The 22,319-nt window shown below is 45.8% G+C and overlaps 1 protein-coding gene across 1 annotated transcript in view; it reads right to left on the reverse strand.

Moving 5' to 3' along the window:
- Positions 1 to 3,015: 3,015 nt before the first annotated feature.
- SLAIN2 (SLAIN family member 2) overlaps positions 3,016 to 22,319 on the reverse strand; it is a 443,253-nt gene continuing 423,949 nt past the window's right edge. The window contains exons 7-8 of the mRNA XM_086962676.1: positions 17,787 to 18,078; positions 3,016 to 5,361 (exon numbers count right to left, since the gene is read on the reverse strand). Of these exons, the coding sequence (XP_086818802.1) occupies positions 5,295 to 5,361; positions 17,787 to 18,078 (359 nt within the window). The 3' untranslated portion in view covers positions 3,016 to 5,294. The remainder of the gene's footprint in view (positions 5,362 to 17,786; positions 18,079 to 22,319) is intronic.

Below are 22,319 nucleotides of genomic sequence, written 5' to 3' on the forward strand. Positions count from 1 at the left end.
ATGCAGGGGTTATTACTCTCTTTTAGAGAGTAGTATCAGAAAGGACATAAGGGTTTGCTTTAACTGTGAAAAGCATATAAAACTCTAGTGATAATTCAAAGATGTGCGTGGAGAAACCTCATATATATAAAAATATTTGTGGGGCTTGATTGATCAATAAAGGAACACTACCTGTTCTGGTACAAACACTGTAGAAAATAGTGCAACAGGTCTGGGGACATATTTTGAAATTGGGCAGTAAAATGGTGAACGTTGCCTTAGCTTATAAGTGGTCTTTTGCAAGTCACCACCACCATCAAGAAGTCAGGATAACTTTCAGATTTTGCCTTGGAGAATTTTGACAAACTTTGATTTTTAGCCCTCGTGGAAGGTGATTTTGAACTTACCATTCATTTCCCTGTCAGACTTTTATTCCTGTGTGAATTTAAATGCAGGAGTGGAAGGCAGATTAGCAATAGTGCTGACAAATGTCCAGTAGCATCCTGTTTGTAGTGAAAAATACAACTAGAGCATAGCTCTGTACGGACACCCTAAAACCCTCTAAATGGCTGTATTGTAAGTCTGATGTTTTGCCATTAAAAGCTGCTGCTCAGCTAACTACGTTTTCAACTGAAGCATAAAAACAGTCCTGTTAATGAAGGTCTACCTGGGAAAAGTCCCACGAATAGGTGTATCTCATCACATTTACACGTGCCATCTAGTTGTAAACGCTGCGACATCTGCACTGGATACGTATCGGCCGCCATTATTTTACATTTTACCTCCTTGGTCGAATCAAGCAACAGTGGGTGGTCCTATAAAGATTAAGCAGGATACAAATGCAGTCACTCACTCATAGGATCAAGCCCTCTTCCTTGATCCAAGGAAGGCCAATTACTCATTACAAAACAGTCCAATTTATTCTTGAGTTATATAGCCAAGTCTAGTGATGTATCAGCAATTGTTTCGGATTTTTTCATGAATGAGTGTTCATAGGAATTGACAGATCCATTTACCAAGACTATTGGAGGTAACAAGTAAACAGGTTTCTGCTCTAGCAATACGACCTTATATGACCAGCTAGGGAAGTTTGTAGGTAGCCAACGAGTCCTGCAAAATAATGGCACCATCTGGAATAGACTATCTCAAAATTAGACTTACCCAATTTCATGGAAGTGTCTCCTGGAGTAGGATCAATAGCTTGGCATAACTAAAACATGCAACCTTGTGATGGGCATAACCCCAAAAAGGTTATGGCAATTAGGCTCACATGAGTCCACTACTGGTGTCTCTATGGAAAGCAAGTTGGGATCAGGTATGAAATCTGCATCCCAAAAGCACCCTCAGTACACAGAAATGTAATGACTCTGAAAAGTGTATGCAGTTGAGGACTATAATACAGGGGGCTGTCAACAAGTCTGACCTGCAAATCCGGTATGAGCAAATATAAAAAACAATGACCAATACAATCATGGTATTCTATGGTTGCAGCCAAAGGCTGTAACTGAATATCTAGAACAGGAACCCATAAAGTGTGATACAGGGTGACTCTCCATATGATGACCACAAGTTTCCTTTGCTTCAACAAGATTACCTAGCAGCTGTGTTAAACTGTGGCAGCAATGGTTGCCTGACTAAATGGGCTGGTCTTGGCTCACAGCGAATCCGACATGTCTTACTAACGAAGCTCAGAAGTATTGGCTTCATGAACCCTCGTCTATTATCTCCACCTATATTTGAGGGGAAACTGGCTAGAGCTCATCTTCAAATGTATCTGCTCTAGTCATAGTACAAGAGCAAAACAACACGTTCGTGCAAAGCAGTCTCACTTATGACCTTAAGAAAGTTGGTGGCTTAATGCAGGTTAGCAAAGTGTTTTTGATTCTTTCAGATTAGAATCTATGGTCAAATGAACCTCCAGATAAACCTGGACCACTATGGATCCTGTATGCCACTGTCAGTTATCGATTTTGCATAGAGAGTGAATCTGATCCACATAAACTCAGGTAAGTTGTGCTGGTGTCTATCCCAGTTACCACAGAGGTAATCTCTAAAGGGAGCAGGTCATCAAGTACATAGAGGATTTGGGCCTTTTGGGCCTACTTTGACTTTTGAGGGATAAACACTTGGCTAGAATAAAGGCATGGCCCCAGAAACTGAAGAAATTAGCCACAGAACTGATTAAGTCATTAAACTGGTACGAAAGCTTTTCTTGGCTGCAGTACTTCATTTGATATCTGGTACATTTCAATTGTAGCTATTTACCTCCACCATGTAGTAAAGTCAATCTTCTTCAGCTACTCACATCCTGCACTGTATATCTGGGTTTTAAGCAACATTTGTGAATTCTGGGACAAGTTAACAAGATAGTGGTTTCCAAAACACAACAGGCCATGTGTAGGGCAATCATGGACAACGGTCTTGTATTTGGTGGTGATCTTGAAGCCAGACTACAGAAGCATGTGCCATTTCAACTTTGTTAAAAAGAGGAGCTCAAATTATTACCTTGTCTGGTGCATGGGCCTTGTGACAATGAAACAAAAGAAAATCTCAAGGCAGGCTCAGAGTACGGAGCCTCAGGATATAAAGATATCAGTTTGAAGACAAAAATAGTTTCCTAATCTCACTGAACAGCAGCAAATGACACAAGACTTCAAGAGGTAAATGGGTGGGTGAGTGGCAGATGTACAAGTAACTGTCACTGCCATTTGCTGTATTTAACTGTAATGAGTGTTGCAATTACCAGATGGACCTCTGTGTTGTGCAAGTTCCTATGAGATTGCCATTTTAGTGAGCAGGACAGAGTAACATTAAGGTATTTTTGTTTGTCAAATACTAAAGCATAATCTCTGCCATAAGTTCAAAGTTTCAACAACATCGAGAAAAAAGCACCAATATCCAAATACTAAACAATATGTATGAAATGACATTGGAGGAGACACTAAGGTTTAAGCTCTGTTTGTGGAAAACATAAAAAATGTACATATGGGCATTTCTATCAAGAGATGGTGACAAAGGAAAAGTTCACTGGTCTTAAATTCAAACAATTTTATATTGTTATAGCCCTATCTGCTCTTGATCAACAGTTGCCATGACTGTCCTTCTTATGAAGGCAATAAGTGAAGGGAATTTGAGGGAAGATGTTTTACATTGGATAAAAAAAATTGTTGATACACACAAGTCTGGGGTATACAAACCAAAAGAAACCCACATCCTCTGGATTTTGCTGAGGGAATAAAGCTTCTATTCATAGTTTGATGGAGTACCATTTGTTTTGGAATCTTTACAAAAACATACCAGGAACACATCCCTGAAGTAAAAAATAAATAATCTACCCTGTAGGAGTAAACTTTTAAAAAAGTGCAAGACGTCGCAGTCCAATTTCTATGTTCTTTTTTCATACACGGTTATCTAAATTTTGCTTAAGTTATACACGTGACTGATCACTCTCTGAACAGACGGGACAAGCAGAGGTATCCAAATGTTACCCTGCAGCTTATTTTGCCAATAAAAATGTATAGTACTTCTTGTGTGCCAGCCTGCTATACTCCGTGTGTAGGAACAAGCAAATACTTTTAAACCTTTAAAATGTGTCATAGTCACAAAAGACATGACGGAATATACAGAAATATCTCATGCTCTTAGAATGTTATATAATACAACAACCTGATCCATCAAATCTTTCAAAGGCACATTATGAGGCAAAGTAATTAACATTTGTTGAAAACATGTACTATATAAAACTCAATTTAGATGAAAAGGTGCATCACCTTAAATACTAAAATACATAGATTCCACGCTACCATACTTAAAATAATATTACAAGACTTACATCATTACACCTTTCCATTACCAAACCCAACAACTTTGACATATACAGGAATTGGCCCTTTCCATCTTGTGATGGGAATCCTACAACAGGATAATAAATTAAGAGGGATAGTGGAAACTTTGAGAGACATTCACAGACATACTGCTCAGTTGTAGAAGACTGATGGTACTAAGTTTGTAGAACTGATCTCTTCATCTGAGTCAATCGCCATCAAATCCAATGGGGCTCCTGATTTATATTCAATTTTAAGTAACAACTGTATGGAACTTACAATAGCAAATGTTTTTTTTTCCAATTTCTGGAGCAGTATACTTGTATAAATACTTTTGGCAAACAATTTTAAATATTTTAACCATCAGGGAGAAGACTTATAATCTGCTATCTGAGCATTGGCCTTACAGGTCTTAAAATGTCTTTGCATATAAGGTAGAAGTTGAGGCAGCCAGATCAAACAGTTCCAAAAGCTTTAAAGTTAAAAATAAAAATATAAATTAACTTTGCTATAAAAGAAAGATTTGAAAATCTGTCACACAAACGCATCTTCTGCTAAAAGCAGGGCACATGATTAATTAATTCAGAGCTGCAACTGGCGTGAGAGAGCAGCGCTTGTAATATAGTGTATAGGTTTTGCATTATTCTTCAAAGCCACAGAAGTAAAAAGTATTATAGCCTGGTACCTTGATTGATGCTCTTGGTTAAAGAAAAGGAATCCCGACCGGATCCTGAGAGTCAAACACTAGGCAGCAACAAGCTGTAACGCTAGAACCAGGAGAAAACTATTTCGAAAGATCATTAACCAAAGCAAAGCCCTTTTGCGATTAATAAAAATACACTTTCCGTTGATATGTACGTGCAACATAAGGATGAATGCAGAGTAGACAATCAAATGCATCTGCCTCTGATTTACACCTATATCCTGCAAAAAGGGAAAAAAGGAAAAAGTGAAGATCGTTCTCTTCAACAAAACTCCAAAGCATATAAGAAGAGACTACTTACCACTTTTACAACCATGACTATAAGGCAGTGTTTCACTTGCACAGTACCAGTTTGTAATTGGATACTTGTATGCATTTGGTATTAGTTTCACTGATAAGATTGCAAAACACAAACGGATTGAATGAGGGAATTTCAGGCAATCTGGGATTACCATTTCACTTATGTATTTCAAAATGGCAATTCTCTTTGGCATTCACTAGTTCTGATTACATCCAAACACTGGCCTTTTGCCATCAAATTTTCAACTTGACTGAAATTCTACTAAGCAAAATAATGATAGTGTATCCATGAAAAGTGATTGTATAAGTATAAAATGTTGATGTTAAATGTCAATAAAGTGCTGCTTTATAATCTCTGCCCAATTGTGCTATTTAACGACAGAGTGCTTTGGGAGTGCACCCCAAAAGTCAGATTTAAAATGTCAATAGCTTGGCAAGGTAGGGATTCGTCCATCAAGCGCTGAAACTCCGATTTGCCAGTGTACAGTTCAATAACAGCCATCTTTCCAGCTCTCGTCTTTCATGTTACCATATGATCTAGGAGCCACCAATGATCTGGAAAAAAATAAAGACATTAAATTATATGCATCACCACAACTCATACTGAACCAGTTAAAGCAGCCAAAAGTAGGCATGGTAATTCAAATTTTCCATTTTAGATCTATTTTCAGACAACTCCTATTTAATGATTCCTTATACTTGATCTGATTCGTCGTGTATAAGAAATGCGCCTGGGCTATACTGACTCCGATATTAATTTTGAACTTGAAATGGCTCTGGTCTGCATAGGTTTTCCTAGCTGCATTATCCTTTAAAATGCACCTCTTCACCTGAATACTGTCAAAATGTACCTCTAACAATGTTCTTGTCAGAGTTTCCATAACAGTTAACAATGTTTGGAAAAACCCAGGCGTACAAGAATGGGCTGTGTGTAGTTCTTCAAAGACTCTTTGGTGCCAAGTGGAAAGAATAAACCATATTAACGCCTTAGTGTCACAAAATATCAAAGTTTCAGCCGTCACTGATAACGACTACTGTTTTCATTTCGAGACAACTGAAGTGGAACTCTTCATTTTATATAGGAAAACATTAGTATTCTAACCACATAGGGTGGAGTAATTTAATTTGCTTTCTAAAGTCTTTGATTTGTAAGTAAGTCTGTAGATTTACAATAGGATGATCCCGATGAGTGTAGAATCTGTCAACGCATGGATATCCAACATATGATGTGAGAAGAATGGTCATCTGCTATAAGACCGAAGAGGTATACTCTACGGTTTGGCCTGAAGAGGCCTTTCGTTGAATGTTGTTGAGAGCACATTTTTAGTATGCCTGAGGCTCAACCGTTATAGAAAAGTGCATACACAAGGCAAATTTTACAATCCATTCTGGAGAGAGAGTAAAGTGCAGATATTTAAAGCCTTGTGGCGAATTCTGCTAAATTCCTCCGAAACAGCAGATTTGGTCTGACTACAGGCCTGATGAGAGGGGCCTGGGAGATGTTACCCATGTATGAAAATATGACCCAGGTCCACAGAGCAGCTCTTAAAACGGAGTTACTTTGGTGTACTTCCTGGTTAAGAGCGATGGCGTCAGAGGACTTCAAAGAAGGAGTAGTTTCTTACCTGTAACTCCAGTTCTGTAGTAGGGGTATCTCGGTTATAGTCATAATCTAGTGAATAGTCCCGCCCATGTGCGTGGACCCCTGAGCAATCAAAAATAATCTCTTAAACTGTCTTCATTGCAGTCCTGCATAGACACTTAAGAGAAAATAAAAAACAATAATGCAGCCTGGACCTACAAGGCTACACTGTCCAGTACTTCAACTAGAAATGCCAAGGATATTACACCAATAACACATTTAACACAGTCTGTCAAGTTTCCCCCCTAGAGAAACTTTCCTCCCCTCACCAAGTCCTTGAAATGATAGAGAGGAAGGAATGAACAGACAAGCCTCCATAGGCTGCCATTACGTGTCTGGAAAAGGGATACATGCCTTTAAGGAATTCTCTAGAGACCCTCGGTATCCCCGCATGCACAGCTCACTGCTTTTACTTTCCGTTCTTTTTGAAGGTGCATAAAGCAAGGCCTGTAGCATACATCACATTACCATTTTCTCCACCGGGGAGGAGGGCGGGCGCTTAGGACTATAACAGAGATACCTACTACAGAACAGGAGTTAAAGGTAAGAAACTACTCCTTCTGTAGTAGGGGATCTCTGTGTATAGTCCTAATCTAGTGAATAGAATGCCAAGCCCATCCAAAAAACAACCAGGCGGTGGAGAAAAATAGACAACACCACTATTGTGCGAACAGATTCCGCAACAAAGCCTGCCCAACCTGAGCATCTGCTCTGGCATCAGAATCCAGACAGTAATGCTTAGCAAAGGTGTGGACCGACTTCCAAGTGGCCGCCCTGCAGATCTCTGCAATGGGAACATTTAGAAGCAAAGCTGTTGTAGCTGCTTTGCCCCTGGTAGAATGAGCCGTAGGCTTACCCCTCCTAGGGTCTTATTCGCTTTCTGATAACAGAGCTGGATACACAACACAATCCACCTAAGATGGACTGTTTCGAAGTAGCCAGACCAGTCCTGACCGACCCATAGTTGACAAACAATTGGTCGGACCTACGAATACCCTTGGTCTTATCCAGATAGAATTTCAACACCCTTCAGACATCCAGGGAATGAAGAGACCGTTCCGCTGAAGTGGAAGGATTCTGGAAAAATGTTGTTAAAGTTATAGTCTGATTAACAAGAAAATCAGAAATCACCCTGGGAAGGAACTTGGGGTGAGTACGCATAACAACCTTAACAGCATGAAATACAGTACAAGGTTCCTGGCAACACAATGCCTGAATTTCACTCACCCTGCGGGCCGATGTAATGGCCACGAGGAACGCCGCCTTCCAAGACAGGTGCTGCAGTGAAGCCTTATGAATAGGCTTGAAAGGTTCCTTCATCAGCCTGGACAGCACCACATTCAGTTCCCACGAAGGCGAAGGAAGCCGAACAGGAGGGAACACCTTCTTCAACCCTTCCAAAAAATCCTTAATCACAGGAATCTGGAAGAAGGATGTCTGCGAAGGGCATTTCCTGTAAGCAGTCAATGCAGCCAGGTGAAGCTTAATGGAATGGAAATTAAGGCCAGACTGAGCTAGATGCAGAAGGTATGGAAGGATAACATCCTCCTTGCAGTTGGTCGGATCATAGTTCTTCGACATGCACAAGATGCAGAATTTCTTCCACTTGTAAGTATAAGAGGTCCTAGTAGACAACCTCTTAGCCTCCTTCAATATGTCCATGCAATCCTCAGGAAGATTCAAGTGGCCATATTGCACTACCTCAGGAGCCATGCTGCCAAACTCAACAATGAGAGGTTGGGGTGCACCATCTGTCCCTCGAACTTTGTGATAAGGTCCGGCCGACACGGCAGCCGTTGATGAGGCAGGATAGACTGGTGAAGCAGGTCCGTGAACCACCACTGCCTGCGCTATTCCGGAGCAATGAGGATAATCCGCGCCCGGGACCGGGCCAGCTTGATGAGCACCGCTGGAATCAGGGCAATTGGTGGAAAAGCGTACAGAAAGCTGTTTGACCAGCTGATCCATAGCGCGTTCCCCAGAGTCCCCAGCTGGTAATAACTCGAGGCGAAGTCGCGTCATTTGCAGTTTTCGGCGGTGGCGAACAGATCCACTTCTGGAGTGCCCCACATGGCGAAGATGTCGTCGAGCACCTTGTCGTTTATGACCCACTCGTGGTTTTTGTGAAGCAACCTGCTGAGGGCGTCCGCCTGGACATTCTGCACACCTGGCTGATGAGTCGCCGTTATAGTCAGTCCTCTGGCTAACAGCCAGTGCCAGATCGCCTGCGCTTCCTGTGACAGTGCGCGCGATCTCGAACCCCCCTGCTTGTTGAGGTAATACATCGTGGTCGTATTGTCCGGCTGCACAAGCAAGGATTTGGCCTGGAAGGACGGATGAAAGGCTTTCAGTGCCAAGTTAACAGCTCTGAGTTCCAGGAAATTGATGTGATACATGGACTCTGCCGGAGACCACGTTGCCTGGATCTGTAGATGGTCTGAATGCTCTCCCCAGCCCAGGAGAGACGCACCCGTCACGATAGTCAGGATGTCCTTGTGGAAAGGAACCCCTCTGAGGATATTCTCTGCCAAGCACCACCATCTTAGGGACTATTGTGCGTGAAGAGACAACTGGATCCAATCCTCCCAACACCCTTTCCTCTGGTCCCACTGGACCTCCAAACATTCCTGTAGCAGCCTCATGTGTAGGAGCGCGTGCGGAGTGAGGAAGATACAAGAGGCCATCGATCCCAGTAGAGAAGACACCGTCCTCACTGTTGTAGATGGAGCAGCTATGAGAGCCTGAGCCTTCCGAAGGATGGATAAGCGTCTCTCCTCCGAAGGAGACAACACGCTTGCCGACAGCGTATTGATGGATGCTCCCAAGTACTGCAGGCACTGTACAGGAATCGGGACAGACTTGGACAGATTTATGTGCAACCCCAGTTGGTTCAGCAGGACGGCCGTCCTGTTGAAGTGCAATTGCTCTTCCTGGAAGGTGGAGGCATTGATCAACCAATCGTCCAGGTTCGGGTAGACAAACACCTTTTTCTTGCTCAGGTGCGCTGCCACCACAGCCATGCATTTTGAAAAAGTCTTGGGTGCAGACTTCAGTCCAAACGGTAGTATGGTGTACCGATATTGATTGGTGCCGACGAGGAAGCGCAGGAACTTCCGATGTTTCCGTGCAATGGGCACATGGAAGTACGCATCTTGCAGATCTATCGCGCACAGCCAGACTCCTCTTTGCAGCCGAGGATAAATCTTGTGCAAAGACATCATGCAAAACTTTTCCCTGCAAATCCACTTGTTTGCTTGTCGCAAATCCAGAATGGGTCTGAACTCGTTCTTGTCCTTCTGTACTAGAAAGAAGCGTGAGTAAAGACCCTTTCCCCTCTGAGACAGAGGGACGTTTTCTATCGCCCTTTTTCTTAACAGGGTATCGGCCTCCGCCTGGAGCTCGCGCAGTTGGAACTGCGAGCCAACCGGTGGAACCGCTGGAGGTGGGCAGAGAAAACGAAGACTGTATCCATTGCAAACAATATTCAGCACCCACTTGTCCTGAGTAATGTTTCTCCACTCTGCCAGGTAATGATGGATGCTTCCCCCCACCAGAGCGGGTAACGGATGAAGGGGAAGTAACACCTCAGGGCCCTAGACCCAGCCGGGCCTTTGGTCGCGGAGGAAGACTGCTGACCACCTCAGCCCCTCGGGCGCTTTTGTAACGATCTCCGCTGGAAGTGCTGCTGCTGCTGTGGCTGTCCAGCCTGTCAACCTTGCCCTCTGCCTTGCTCTGGAACGGGCGGAAGGTCTTTTCCAACCCGACAGCCTTCTGGGTCTCCGCCTTCATGCAGGCCATCTCGTCGTCCGCATGTTTGCCGAAGAGGGTCTCGTCCGAGAAGGGTAGGTTGGCAACTCTCTGCTGCGCCTCGGGCTTCAAGGATATAAGACGTAACCAGGCGTGGCGCCTAAGGTTGACCCCATGGCAGTACCCATGGGCTGCCAAGAGGGAGTAATCCGCAGCCGAGCTTATCACCTGGTTGGAGACCAGCAGTCCTTCAGCAAGGATCTCTTGGAAATCTTCCCTTTTCTCCCAGGGAAGGTGTTCTGAGAACTGTTGGAGGGACTCCCACAGAGCCCGATCGTAGCGTCCCAACAGTGCTGAGGCACTCGCGGCCTTCATTGATGTGGAGGCATCGCGCAAACCTTCCTGCCTGCCGAATCCATCCAGTGGCTCTCCTTATCAGAAGGCACTGTCGATGACGGGGTGGTGGCGTGCTGTTTCCTTGCTGCCGTCACGATTACAGAGTCCGGCGCGGGATCCAAACGAACAAACGCTGGGTCCGAGTCAGGAGCCCTACATTTCTTCTGCAGCCTGGAAGGCGCCGATCTCGTAGCCGCAGGGGTGAGGAATAGCTCCATGGCAGGTTCCACCAGCCCTGGCACCAAGGGCAGCAAAGGGCGAGATAACTGCTTCTTGTGCAGAGTTTCGAAAATTACAGAAGTCGATGGTGCGGGCACAGGGAGCGTGATGCCTAGCTTAGTCGCCCGTCGCAGCAACACGTCCTGGAAGGAGACTATGTTGTCTACTGGAGACACCCTCGTCCGAGGGGAGTCCGACAGAGTAGGTGAATAGTCCCTGGTACTGGATTACTCCATGTGGCGGGACCTTGACCGGTCCCTCCTGTGGCGCCGTCTGGATCTCGTAGAAGAGCGACGGCGACTCCTAGATCTATCCCTCTGTCCAGAGCGAGATCTCGACCACCGCGGCCTCGGACGGTCCACTGGCCGTAGAGGAGGGAGCTGTGGAGGACGAAACGGGAGCCTAGGTTGTGGTGGCCCCGTAGGCGGCGTCGGGAGATGTGGCAACAAGACAGACCTCAGTGGAGGTGGTGGTGGAGGAGGCGGAGGATGATGATGAGGAGGCGGAGGCGGAGGAGGCGTTGGATTACGCAGAGTAGGGTCCTTGGGTAATGGAGGAGGTGTAGGTGACCTCGGCTTGGAGGGCGAATAGACCTGCGAGTGCTCCGAGCCCAGAGCCTCTTGCACTCTCCTTTTCTTCGCCCGACCTAAAGGGGGAGACCTCGAGGCCGTACCCCTGGTAGACGAGCGACGGCGCCGCTGCGACCGTGGACACCGAGTACTCAGTCCTGGCTTTGGAATGCCTCCTGGACGACTATGCTTTCCTCCTCGACGCTGAGCGTCTTCTCGACGTCGATGATTGTCTTCTCAACGTCGATGAACGTTGTCTCGACGTCGATGATCGTCTTCTCGACGTCGAACGGCGGTGTCGCCTCGACGGCGAGCGCCGGTGCCTTCTTAAACCCTCTCGACGTCGATGATAGCTCGACGACAAAGCAGTCCTCAACATCGACCTCGTCGGAGGCCCCGACGTCAATCCCCTAGAAGTCGCTTCTCCCAGAGCCCTGGGGAGACTGGGAGCAGACCGTGGTCATTCCTCTCGACGCCGACGTCGAGGCTATCGACGCCGACGGAGACCAGTGGCGTTTTCTGGCCTTCTCCTTACTTGGGAGCCCCCCAGAGGCCGAAGCACGGGCAGAGGAAGAGGCCCCATCATGCCCAGACCCACCTTGACTTTGCTGCTTTCTGTGCTCCAGTCCTTGGAGCCTGAACTTCTGTCTATCCATCAGGGTCCTCCTGGAGAACTGCTGGCAGATCCAACAAGTCTCAGGGACGTGAGAAGAAGGTAGACACAGGATACACACCCTGTGTAGATCTGATTTTGCCTTCTTTCTGGCACACTCAGGACATTTATCAAATAAGGGAGGCATATTTGATAAAAAGTCGACCAAAAGCACCAGAAAACTCCAGCAAAGTGAAGACGCACAAATACGTGAACATACTCTAACACTTTTAAAGTGCCAAAATTTACAAAAAACACCCAAAAAGGGAGAGCTCAATGCTCCAGGGCCCTTCTAGCAGGAGCCGGAAAAAAGAACTGAAAGTAAAAGGAGTGGGCTGTGCATGCTGGGATACCGAGGGTCTCTAGAGAGTTCCTTAAAGGCACGGTATCCCTTTTCCAGACACATAATGGCAGCCTATGGAGGCTTGCCTGTCCATTCCTTCCTCTCTATCGTTTCAAGGACTTGGTAGGTGGAAAAAAGTTTCTCTAGGGGGGAAACTTGACAGACTGTATTAAATGCGTTATTGGTTTAATATCCTAGGCATTTCTAGTTGAAGTACTGAACAGTGTAGCCTTGTAGGTACAGGCTGCATTATTGTCTTTAATCTTCTCTTAAGTGTCTATGCAGGACTGCAATGAAGACAGCTTAAGAGATTATTTTTGATTGCTCTGGGGTCCACGCACATGGGCAGGACTATTCACTAGATTATGACTATACACAGAGATCCCCTACTACAGAATATGGATTTTTTTTCCTGAAAGCGAGGCAGTGGATTTCCATAAAGGTATCATAGTGGGAGCTTTTCATGGCTGGGGTCCTTAGCAACGGGTTTTCCACATGCTGAGCTACAGGTCTTTGGAGTAGGTTTTTACAGAATGAGTTCAGGGAGCAGGCAGAGGTGAAGTTTTGGATGTTAGAGGAGGCCTTTTGTCATCTTCCTGAATATTAATTTGTGGGACTTGGAGATGAAACGGGCATTGATGAAGCACTACTTAAGTGCATTCTAGATACGAAAATTACTTGGTAGAGAGCCAAATCTAGACAGGAACAAATTGAGATTTGCTATAGAACAAGCTCATGAATAGGAATAACTGTCTGAAGGGGTGGCTGCAACAGCGACCCAGCACGTTAGCGTGAATGGAAAGATCAAAGAATGAAAATACATCATGCAATAACAAGATCCGAAATTACTGACTTTATCTCGAGGTCATTGGGGCTGAACTGGAGTCTCATGTTAAGGCACTGTTTCAATAAGAATTAACAGAAGATGAGAATTATGACACTGAACTGCATAAGATGGACATAGTTTTTTCTATGTTTTAGGTACGACCAACGCTCACTTCTGATGTAAGGTTGTATTTCTCAAGCTTAAGGAGCTCATCATGGTGGATGCAAGGGAGGAGGAGATCCGATTCCAGGGAGACAAGATTGTGCTATTTCAAGAGGTCTTACCAGCAACATATGCGAGGAGGCAATAAAACATTAACTCAATGAAAAAAGTGAGCCTGGATCATTGAGGTTTCAGTCTGCCACATTTTGTCTGTGGGAGAAAAATAACAGGTGATGCGCTCACATGGAGATGCCTGCAAGCTTCTTAACATTGAGGACACTAAACCACGTATCAGCTGATGAGGTTTATTACATACCTTCATAAATGGTTACAGCTGCATTTTTTTTCTTCTCTGCCTTCCAGTTTGTATATCTCCTTTTTCATATGAATGTTTTTTTTTGCTACCCACTTCTGCGGGGTCCGGCATGAGGCATGTTTTTTGTGGAGTTTAAAGATGCTGCCCGTTTTGTAAACTTACTTCGTGTGGTCGAGGTTATTTTGGTGGGCTGTATTTTTCTAAATATATTTGCTCTTGCATTTGTGCAAAGCCTGGGGTGTTTTGGGGCAGTAAATGTTTTGAATGGTGGGCAGCCCGAACAGCGAGTCTGTGTGACAAAATGTTTCGAGATTGGTTTCTCTTTTGAATGATCTGCCACAAAACTCTATTGGCTTGGATATCTGTTTGTTTTTGGGGACCCATATGATTTGATTTGAGCTATTTTAAATGCACAGGGTTTGAACACACCTATTAAGAGACTAGCTGTCTTAAGGTGGGCCCAGACGAAGGAAATAAACAGCATACTTCTCTAAGAGACTTATAACTTGAAAAAGAATTAGCCAAGGCTGTGCTCCTTTTGGTACCCATCACATTTACTTCCATGCTCCCACGAAAGAGAGGGGCACAGCTATATGGTTGGGAGAGCGGGTGTGAGAAGTTGGCCCGATATGCAACGTTCGCTATTCTAGCGACCGCTATGTATCGTTCCAACGACCCTTATGGTGTTTGGTTGTAAGTCAACCTATAGACCAGCTATCCTAGTAGCGTGGATACGAGCAGTCTAAGGCTAAAGACTCGAGAGGGCGTGTTAAGCCAGCTGTTTACCACACATGTACCCCTTGAACACCCAGTGAAAGGACACCACACAAGTGTTATGAAAATAAACAGGATATTTATTAAGAATCACAACAGCCCTGTACTCTTTATGAGGACAGGGTACTAAGCACAAACCAAATCTCTTTAGCAAATACTTCAAGTGCACAATTAAAACAAGTGTCCGGGGACACGGAAAGGTTAAGGTCTCGGGCGGACCCGATAAGGCAAGTCGGAAGCGAGGGACTCGGGACCCTAGAGTAAGGAGGCTATGCAGGCACCGAAATGCCGAGTTACCTAGCCACGAGGGCTGCGGCTGCACAAGTCTTACAGGCGTCGGGGTCTTCGCTGACGAGCCAGGAGCCGGAAGAAAGGAGTTGCTGGCCGGCGACCAGTGCTGAATAGTTCGTAGAGATCCAAGCCTGGATCGGAGATTGATGAAACCTGAAAGCAGAGGGGACCAAGTTCGTACTACTAGCCAGTAGTCAGAGGGTACCAGGGAGGCACCGGTTGGCCGTCACCTCGACTAGGTGAGTGGGCGACGCTAGGCTCTGCAGTCTCACGGACCAGGAGGCGTTGTCGGCGACCACGGTGGAGGTGCGAGCTGTCCCACGAAGGATGATGCTGTCGGCGTCGCTGGGCCCAGGATGGGGCAACAAGCCTTGGCAGATCTCAGGGCCACGTGGTGGGCCTAAGATGGCGTCTTGAGTGGACCAGGAGGGTCCGGGGTGCTTCTCGCAAGGATGGAAGCAAGGGCCAGTCTGGAGCAACCAGACCAGCAGTGATGATTCTCGGATGTCGTCACAGAAGGGCACAAGCCAGCGGCGAGTGACCAGACAACGTGCTGAGCAGCGAGCAGAAGGGCCCCACGCAGATCGTGGAGATGCTGGGAGACTGCACTTCGGTGCTAGAGCGGCTCAGGGTCGGGGCTTCTCGGACCCCAGAGCACTCACCAGAGAGTTACCTCGATGGTCGTGCTGGTTTTTAAGAGCGTGCAGGTTCTGATGATGGCCGGTCCCTCGAGGTCTCGTCGCACCCACAGATCACAGCTGAGCTGATGACGTGGGTAGAGGTCAGAGGTGCCAGGGAAGCCGGTTCTCGTCGAGCTGGGCCGTCGGATCCTTGAGGAAGGACTTGCAGCAAACCGCAGAGTTCTTAGATGGTGCCCGCTGATGCAGGGTGACTACTCCTTAGCCACAAGGGAGAAATCTTGAGAAGAGTCTTGAGTGTCCTTTCGTAGAAAGTAGTTCTTGATTCAAAGATGATCTAATTTGGAAGGGTCCCCGCTCCGGTCTTTATCCTAAAGAAAGGGGTGGGTACATGACTAGGTCCTGCCCTAAGGGTGGGACCAGGAAGGGGGGTAGTTACGCCCCTCTCCCCTGCCGGACTTTCCCCAGGCCAGGGCTGTCGCCCCTGGAACTGGTTCTAACCGGCAGATGCGTAGTGAGCACCGGGGTGCCACTCCGCAGTCACCTTCTCGCCAAAGCCCTACCTACCCAGAATACACAAACCCTGTCTGGGACGGTGCGAACAGCGCCCTCGACAGGAAACCCTTTGTCCAAGTGCTCCTCGCTGGAAGGACTCCCAGCAGCAGGAGGTCAGACTTGTGTCTGTGGTGGCAGCATCCATTTTGTGGAGCTGAGGCTTCAGTTAACTTTAACCGGGGTTCACAGTTACGTACATGTCGTGTCCCTCTAGAAGGGTGGGATGCTAACCTCATCGCCAGAATTGGTGAGAGGGCAGCACCCCGATTCGTATGACACCTTACTCGACATGCCTTGATAACGCGACACCGGAGTTACCGATATGGTACGCGTTATCATGGAACAGCTATTGGGTCTTGATTCCGCAAGCTGCAACCGGGCTCGGCTCGGGCCTGAACCTAGCTCACGCGAGCCCACGCACTCTGCCTTCAGGATTGTTAAGGCCTGCCATAGGAGTGACTGATAGGAACTCGGGTGTCCATTGTATGGTTAGATATAGAGTTACTATACCTAAAGCGAAGGGTGGTTACACGTCTTCGCCCCAGCTGTCGTGCAGCCAGTTGTGTCAAATTTAGGAGGCCAGCCAGGGGTGGCATAATACATGCTTCAGCCCCTGGCGGCCCTGGGTACACCTATGCCCTGCGCTACGGGGTCTGATAAGGTGGCCCAGTACCAATTGGTAAATGCACCTAGGGTACATATCGTAATTTAGAAAGAGAACAGCCAGGCTGTGGGTCTGATTAGCAGGCCCACAGCCAGAGAAAGTCGTAAACCAGTGAAACAAAAGCAAAAAATCTGGGTGATCATAGGATTGCAGACCCTACTCTCCTACAGCGGGGGCTCCCAATCATATCTGTCCAAGTGTCTAGGAATTTACTCGGGAAATTGGTAGGCATACAAGGAAATGTACATGGCCAAGACTTTTAACACTTTGCTCGGCTACGATAAGAACCAGTGTATTCCCATATTAACCAAAGACTGCTGAATTCATGGTTGCCATTTGCTGATTGGCAGCAATTTCAACTGCTTCACATCAGCCTTTAGAGAGTGGAATGGTGAGCTTCGGGATTCTTGACAGTTGGCAAGTCCAGTACAACTCAAAGAGAGACTACAGGTTTTACTCTCAGGTCCACAAGCCTCATTCGAGAATAATTTTTTTCTGCTAAACAGAGTGGCCTTCGAGAACGCCCAGGATTCCTCTGTTGAGACTGGGGTGCCTTTTGACCACTCCTATGTAGTACTGACATGCAGAATTCTACTATCCAGGCCTCACCTTCAGAGGCTTGGCATCTCAATAAGATGGTCTTTAGAGATGTAGCCCTTAGAAATGCCGTAGCTAATGCTATCCACAACTATTGCGAGGGGAATGACATAGGGGAGGTGTTGTATGATGGTCTTTGGAATGATGCGAAAGCAGAGGTGGAAGGAAATCATTTCTTGACCGTAAAACTTTTTTAAAAGAGCCAGGCACTGGAAGTGAAATCTTTTGCTTTAACTTTGGAGTTTGGGTCCCAAATGCAAGCAGATTACCAAACCAATAGAGATCTGTGACAGGTGCAACAGTGTAATTCATTGGGACTAAACATAACAAATACAAGCCATGATAATTTGTTTTAGATTTTTAAAAGGCTTGTTTTTTAAATGGTTCGTATAAATTAAAAAAAACATACTAAAGAGAGTGAGCCTTTACTTTGATATGACGTCAATTCTGCTAAGCAATATTTTAACAATGAAGCCAATTTAAATTTCAAATATACTGAACAGTGAAGAGAAGAGTATGTATTTGTGTATGGATCACGGAGGATTTAATTAGTAATTTTAATTCTTTTTCTCATGAAATGGATACTCACCTGCGTACAGGCTGTGCAAGCTTGCTGCGAGGCACTGGTATTCCTCCACCAGTAGGGGCACTAGGTCTGGGTAAGCCACTTCTTAATCCTGCTGATGGAGGTCTGCTGGCAGGGTTAGTTAAGCCTGTTGTTGGAGCAGCAAGAGGTCCTTGTGGTGGGTTGCTGTGACCAACTTGTGCTGCTTCTTGACCACTAACATTGCCAGGACCCTGGTTACTGAATGCTTTTACTGGCTGACGAAGGGTCAAAGGAGATGGAGCCGCAGGCGACCGGAATTTATTTGGAGAAGGTACTGAAATTGAAGTGAAAGTTATATTACTCAACATAAAAACATACCCAAAGATGCAAAGCGCAGACGTTCACAATGGATTTGATGGGATAATTTACAAGTTTAGGTAAATAAATATGTAAAGGTTAAAAAGTAGCAAATTAATCACTCCATTTCTGTAAGCTTTATTAAGACACAGATGCACTGACAGTACTGCTGTTGGCGAGATACACTTTTGAGGCATGCAACTCCTGCAATAAATCTCGTCAGCCGGCACAATACCTCTTGAGGACTTTCAGCTCCAACCACAATTATGAAGGTCACAGGTACAGGAATTAGAATCCGAGAAGACGACCTACAGCATACATCAAGTTAGTACAACTGTAGTGCTAGACTAGCTGAAAGCAAAGCAGGTTAACTGAACCCAGTGTAGTAATGTAGTACGGCAGGTTTTCTAATACTACAGCTTTTCTCCATTATTCAGAAAACTGTAATTTAAAAACAATAGCTGCAATCAAGTTATTAGTTGACCAAATCCATACCCAATAGTTCAAAGGACAGAGAATGACTGAGCACAGCACCATGTGTGGTAAACAATGAACTGAAATAGCCCTGGAATATTTCAGAGACAATCATAGAAGACAGCATAGAACAAGAAACCAGAATATATAAAGGGAGTGTACAATAAGAAATTGAGCAGTAAGTCATACGTCATTAAAAGAGGAAGCATCCACTGCAACACATCCCAACAACTGAGCCACTGGTAAAATACCCTTATAAATATGACACGTTGAGGAATGTGTAAGTCAAAAGACCAGAACGTCCCATGGACATTACCATAACCCAAAACTAGACGTTAGCAGCCGGGTGGACCCAAGGTAAATAAACAAATGAGAATACTAAACTGTTAGGTACTCCTCAATCATATGAACAAGAGATAAACTGAACCAAAAATATATCTACATTCTCAAGAGGAGATGGCATGTGTTAAGGGGACCAATACACTGATACGAGTTGAGGCATTGGGGGACCCTCCCGTAGTACACGTATAGGAGCAATATCATTGTTGCCAGCAATTGTTAAAATGCCAATAGTACCAAGTCAGTTGCAAACGGTGAACTCGGAGATGCACAAAACCTTAGAAGTTGGTTGAATAGGTTATTGAAAGGAGTTAAAAATATAAAGAACGGGACTGGAAAATCAATATAAGTGAGTGCTATAAGTAGGTTTAATAAGAAAAAATAAGAGGGGATGGAAAAAACATCATGAACAAGCTGTGTGCCTGCATTAGAGTCCTGTGCAGAAAGAATAAACAGCAGCATCATCATTCAATGATAAAATAACAGATGATTTTACCCGTTCAGCGATGCTAAGAGGAAACCAGGACTAACCTGTGCGGAGATGCTGTAGGGACTTACTCAGGCTGGAGAGAGTAAGCATTTACCAAATGCAAAACTGTCACAGAATACCTTGAGCATCTCAGAAAATATTGTGCTTCCTAACGTTCTATAGCCATTAACCAGACCACTACCCAGAACCACCTGTCACGATAACGACTTGGATGTGTAGGAGCATTTGAATGTCAACTATCCAGTGACAAAACTACCAACTTACAATGAAAACGCAACACAAACCCTTGATGAAATTCTACAATACAAAAGGACTGCTGAAAATGCACACCAAACATACGCACAGAAAGCAAAGTTCCGATGGATCCGGGCCTTCTGATTCGCACCAATAATTCTCAAGAACAGCACAGTGTTGGCTCGGCTCAAATAAGTCACAATAAACTGTATACACACACTACAGGACTATCACTGACATTGCTGCTAAATCGAAGAGCTCTCAGAATCGCATTGTTCTTTTCTCCTCCAACTAGGTTTCTCTCACTTATTTGAAAAATTGCCTCACTTGAAATGATATTCGCCATTAAATGCATCCTAAAGACTGAGACACATATACCACTGTGCACAAGTAAGACGCTCAGAGGATCCCTTTGTCTCTCCTCCCCACCAAAACAGTGACTACCGATGAGGCCTAAACAACAGACTACAAAAATTTCAACAAGTCCATACTTGCACCCAGTGTCCCCTAATTTCCTACTAGGATATATAACTTGACCACGCCCATTGCTAGGAACCATGGTCCAAATGCCTCCCGCAGACATAATGCTGATGAACTCCACATGCTCAACCATGGACACCACCACGAACACTGCTGGCCAGCCACACCTCAGTCCACAGTGGGCTCCTTCACCTGATCACATTGTCACTTGACCTATACCTACACACACACACACCTACACACACACACACACACATATTCCCACCCCGGCTTCACCAAGTCAGAACTAAAGACCCACACAGCACCATGAACCCACCCCACCCCACCCCACACAACAACACTCACTCGCAAGCATGCTTCTAAACACATGCTCACTCGGCAAGCACTCCACAGAGATTTGGGAACTCGTCAGCTCCAAGGCCTAATCTTCCTCACCGAAACCTGGCTCAACCCCACATTGGCCCTGGACATCGCCACAGCCATCCCTACTGGATACAAAATCCTGCACCAGGACTGACCCCATAAACCAGGAGGATTCCCATGAGACACCTTCAAGTATACCTTTTAAACTGACCCAGAAGCCACTTCTATGGAACACACGCACTTCGAGCTTCAGATGGATATTAACCCCATGGCTGCTCGGCATTTTCCCCTGCTGTGCTGAGAAATCGAAAATCCCCCTTATCATGACGAGCTGGGCTCGGCATGAGCGTGTGAGCGCCCTGCTTCATGACGAGCCCAGCTCGTCATGAGCCTGGAAGGGGTTAAAACCACTATCAAAGGCACCCTTGACTACCGGCCCCAAAGATCTTGAACTCACATCAGCAACTGACTCACCGACTTCACCAAAACCTTGCCATAGGCATCAAAGAATTCACTCTCTTAGGAGATCTCAACTTTCATCTCAATGACCCCACAGTCTGCAACTCCACAGACTTGCATGAAAGTCTGCAGAACATCAGTCTCATCCAGCTTGTAGAAGGCCCTCCTCATATTGCCACACACACCCTGAAACCCATTTTCTCCAGAAAGAAGTTAAAGTCAGCCACACCATTCCACTCACATGGTCCGACCACTACATCGTCCACATCCACATAACAGGGCCACCAACCACCCTAAGCTGCTGCTGAAAGAAAGTTACAAGGCTCAATGACGTCCAACTAAATTACCCAAACTCCACCAACAACTTTATCGCTCTTCACATCAGAACCCAAGGACCTCATTTAGGGAGTCCCACAGGGATCATCACTCAACATGATACTCTTCAACGTATACATGACTACTTTGACAAACATCAGATCCCCCGGAATCAAATATCTTCTATACAGATGACACCCTGCTCATTTTTTCCTTTCTCAGATGACACTGTCACCACCAAGACAAAACTTCAAACACTGCATGAACAGTATGGCGAATTTGATGAAAGAAACCTGCCTCAAACTCAACACTGACAAAACGGAAGTACTGATCTTCGGGAATAAAAGTTCACCTTGGGACTCCACCTGGTGGCCCCTCGATCTTGGACTCACTCCAACCGAACAGGTCACGAACCTAAACCTCATCTTGGACACCAACCTCACCATGAAGACCCAGGTCAATGCTGTTACCTCTTCATGCTTCCACATCCTCTGCATGTTACGTAAAATCTTCAAGTGGCTCTCAGAAGTGTCATCATGCAGGCCCTAATCACAAGTGGATTGGACTATGGCAATGCACACTATGCCAGTATCCCAACCCATCTCTTTCACAGACTTCAAACTATCCAAAACGCTGCCGCCAGACCAGTCCTTGACCTCCTGCGCCGAACACACACCACAGAGTTCCACTGGTTCCCCATTCATAAGCCCTGCCAGTTCAACCTGGTCATACACATATTCAAGACACTACACAACAGGGACCAACAAACCGGTACAAAAGGGGGTGGTGAGTGGCAAAGTGGGCTAAAGAACGGTGATGGATTAAACCTAGATCTGTTGACTGGGTGTGAGTGTTTGATTGGTTCAGATGCTCTGTCCCTCACCACTCCCTTTTGTACCACTTTGTTCGCCATAAGTTGGCAGGGTATGCTCAGACGTGAGTCCCTTGCTCACTTTGCCACTGGATTCAAGTAAGCCGGGCTGAAGACTGCTGAAATGCAAGAAACCGGTCCTCAGAAGCTGGTTTCCAGTCCAGGGAAGGCATGGCTTGGCAGTTCGGGCTGG

Source organism: Lissotriton vulgaris, chromosome 3_1 (assembly GCF_964263255.1).
Source record: "Lissotriton vulgaris chromosome 3_1, aLisVul1.2, whole genome shotgun sequence".
Classification (NCBI taxonomy): domain Eukaryota; kingdom Metazoa; phylum Chordata; class Amphibia; order Caudata; family Salamandridae; genus Lissotriton; species Lissotriton vulgaris.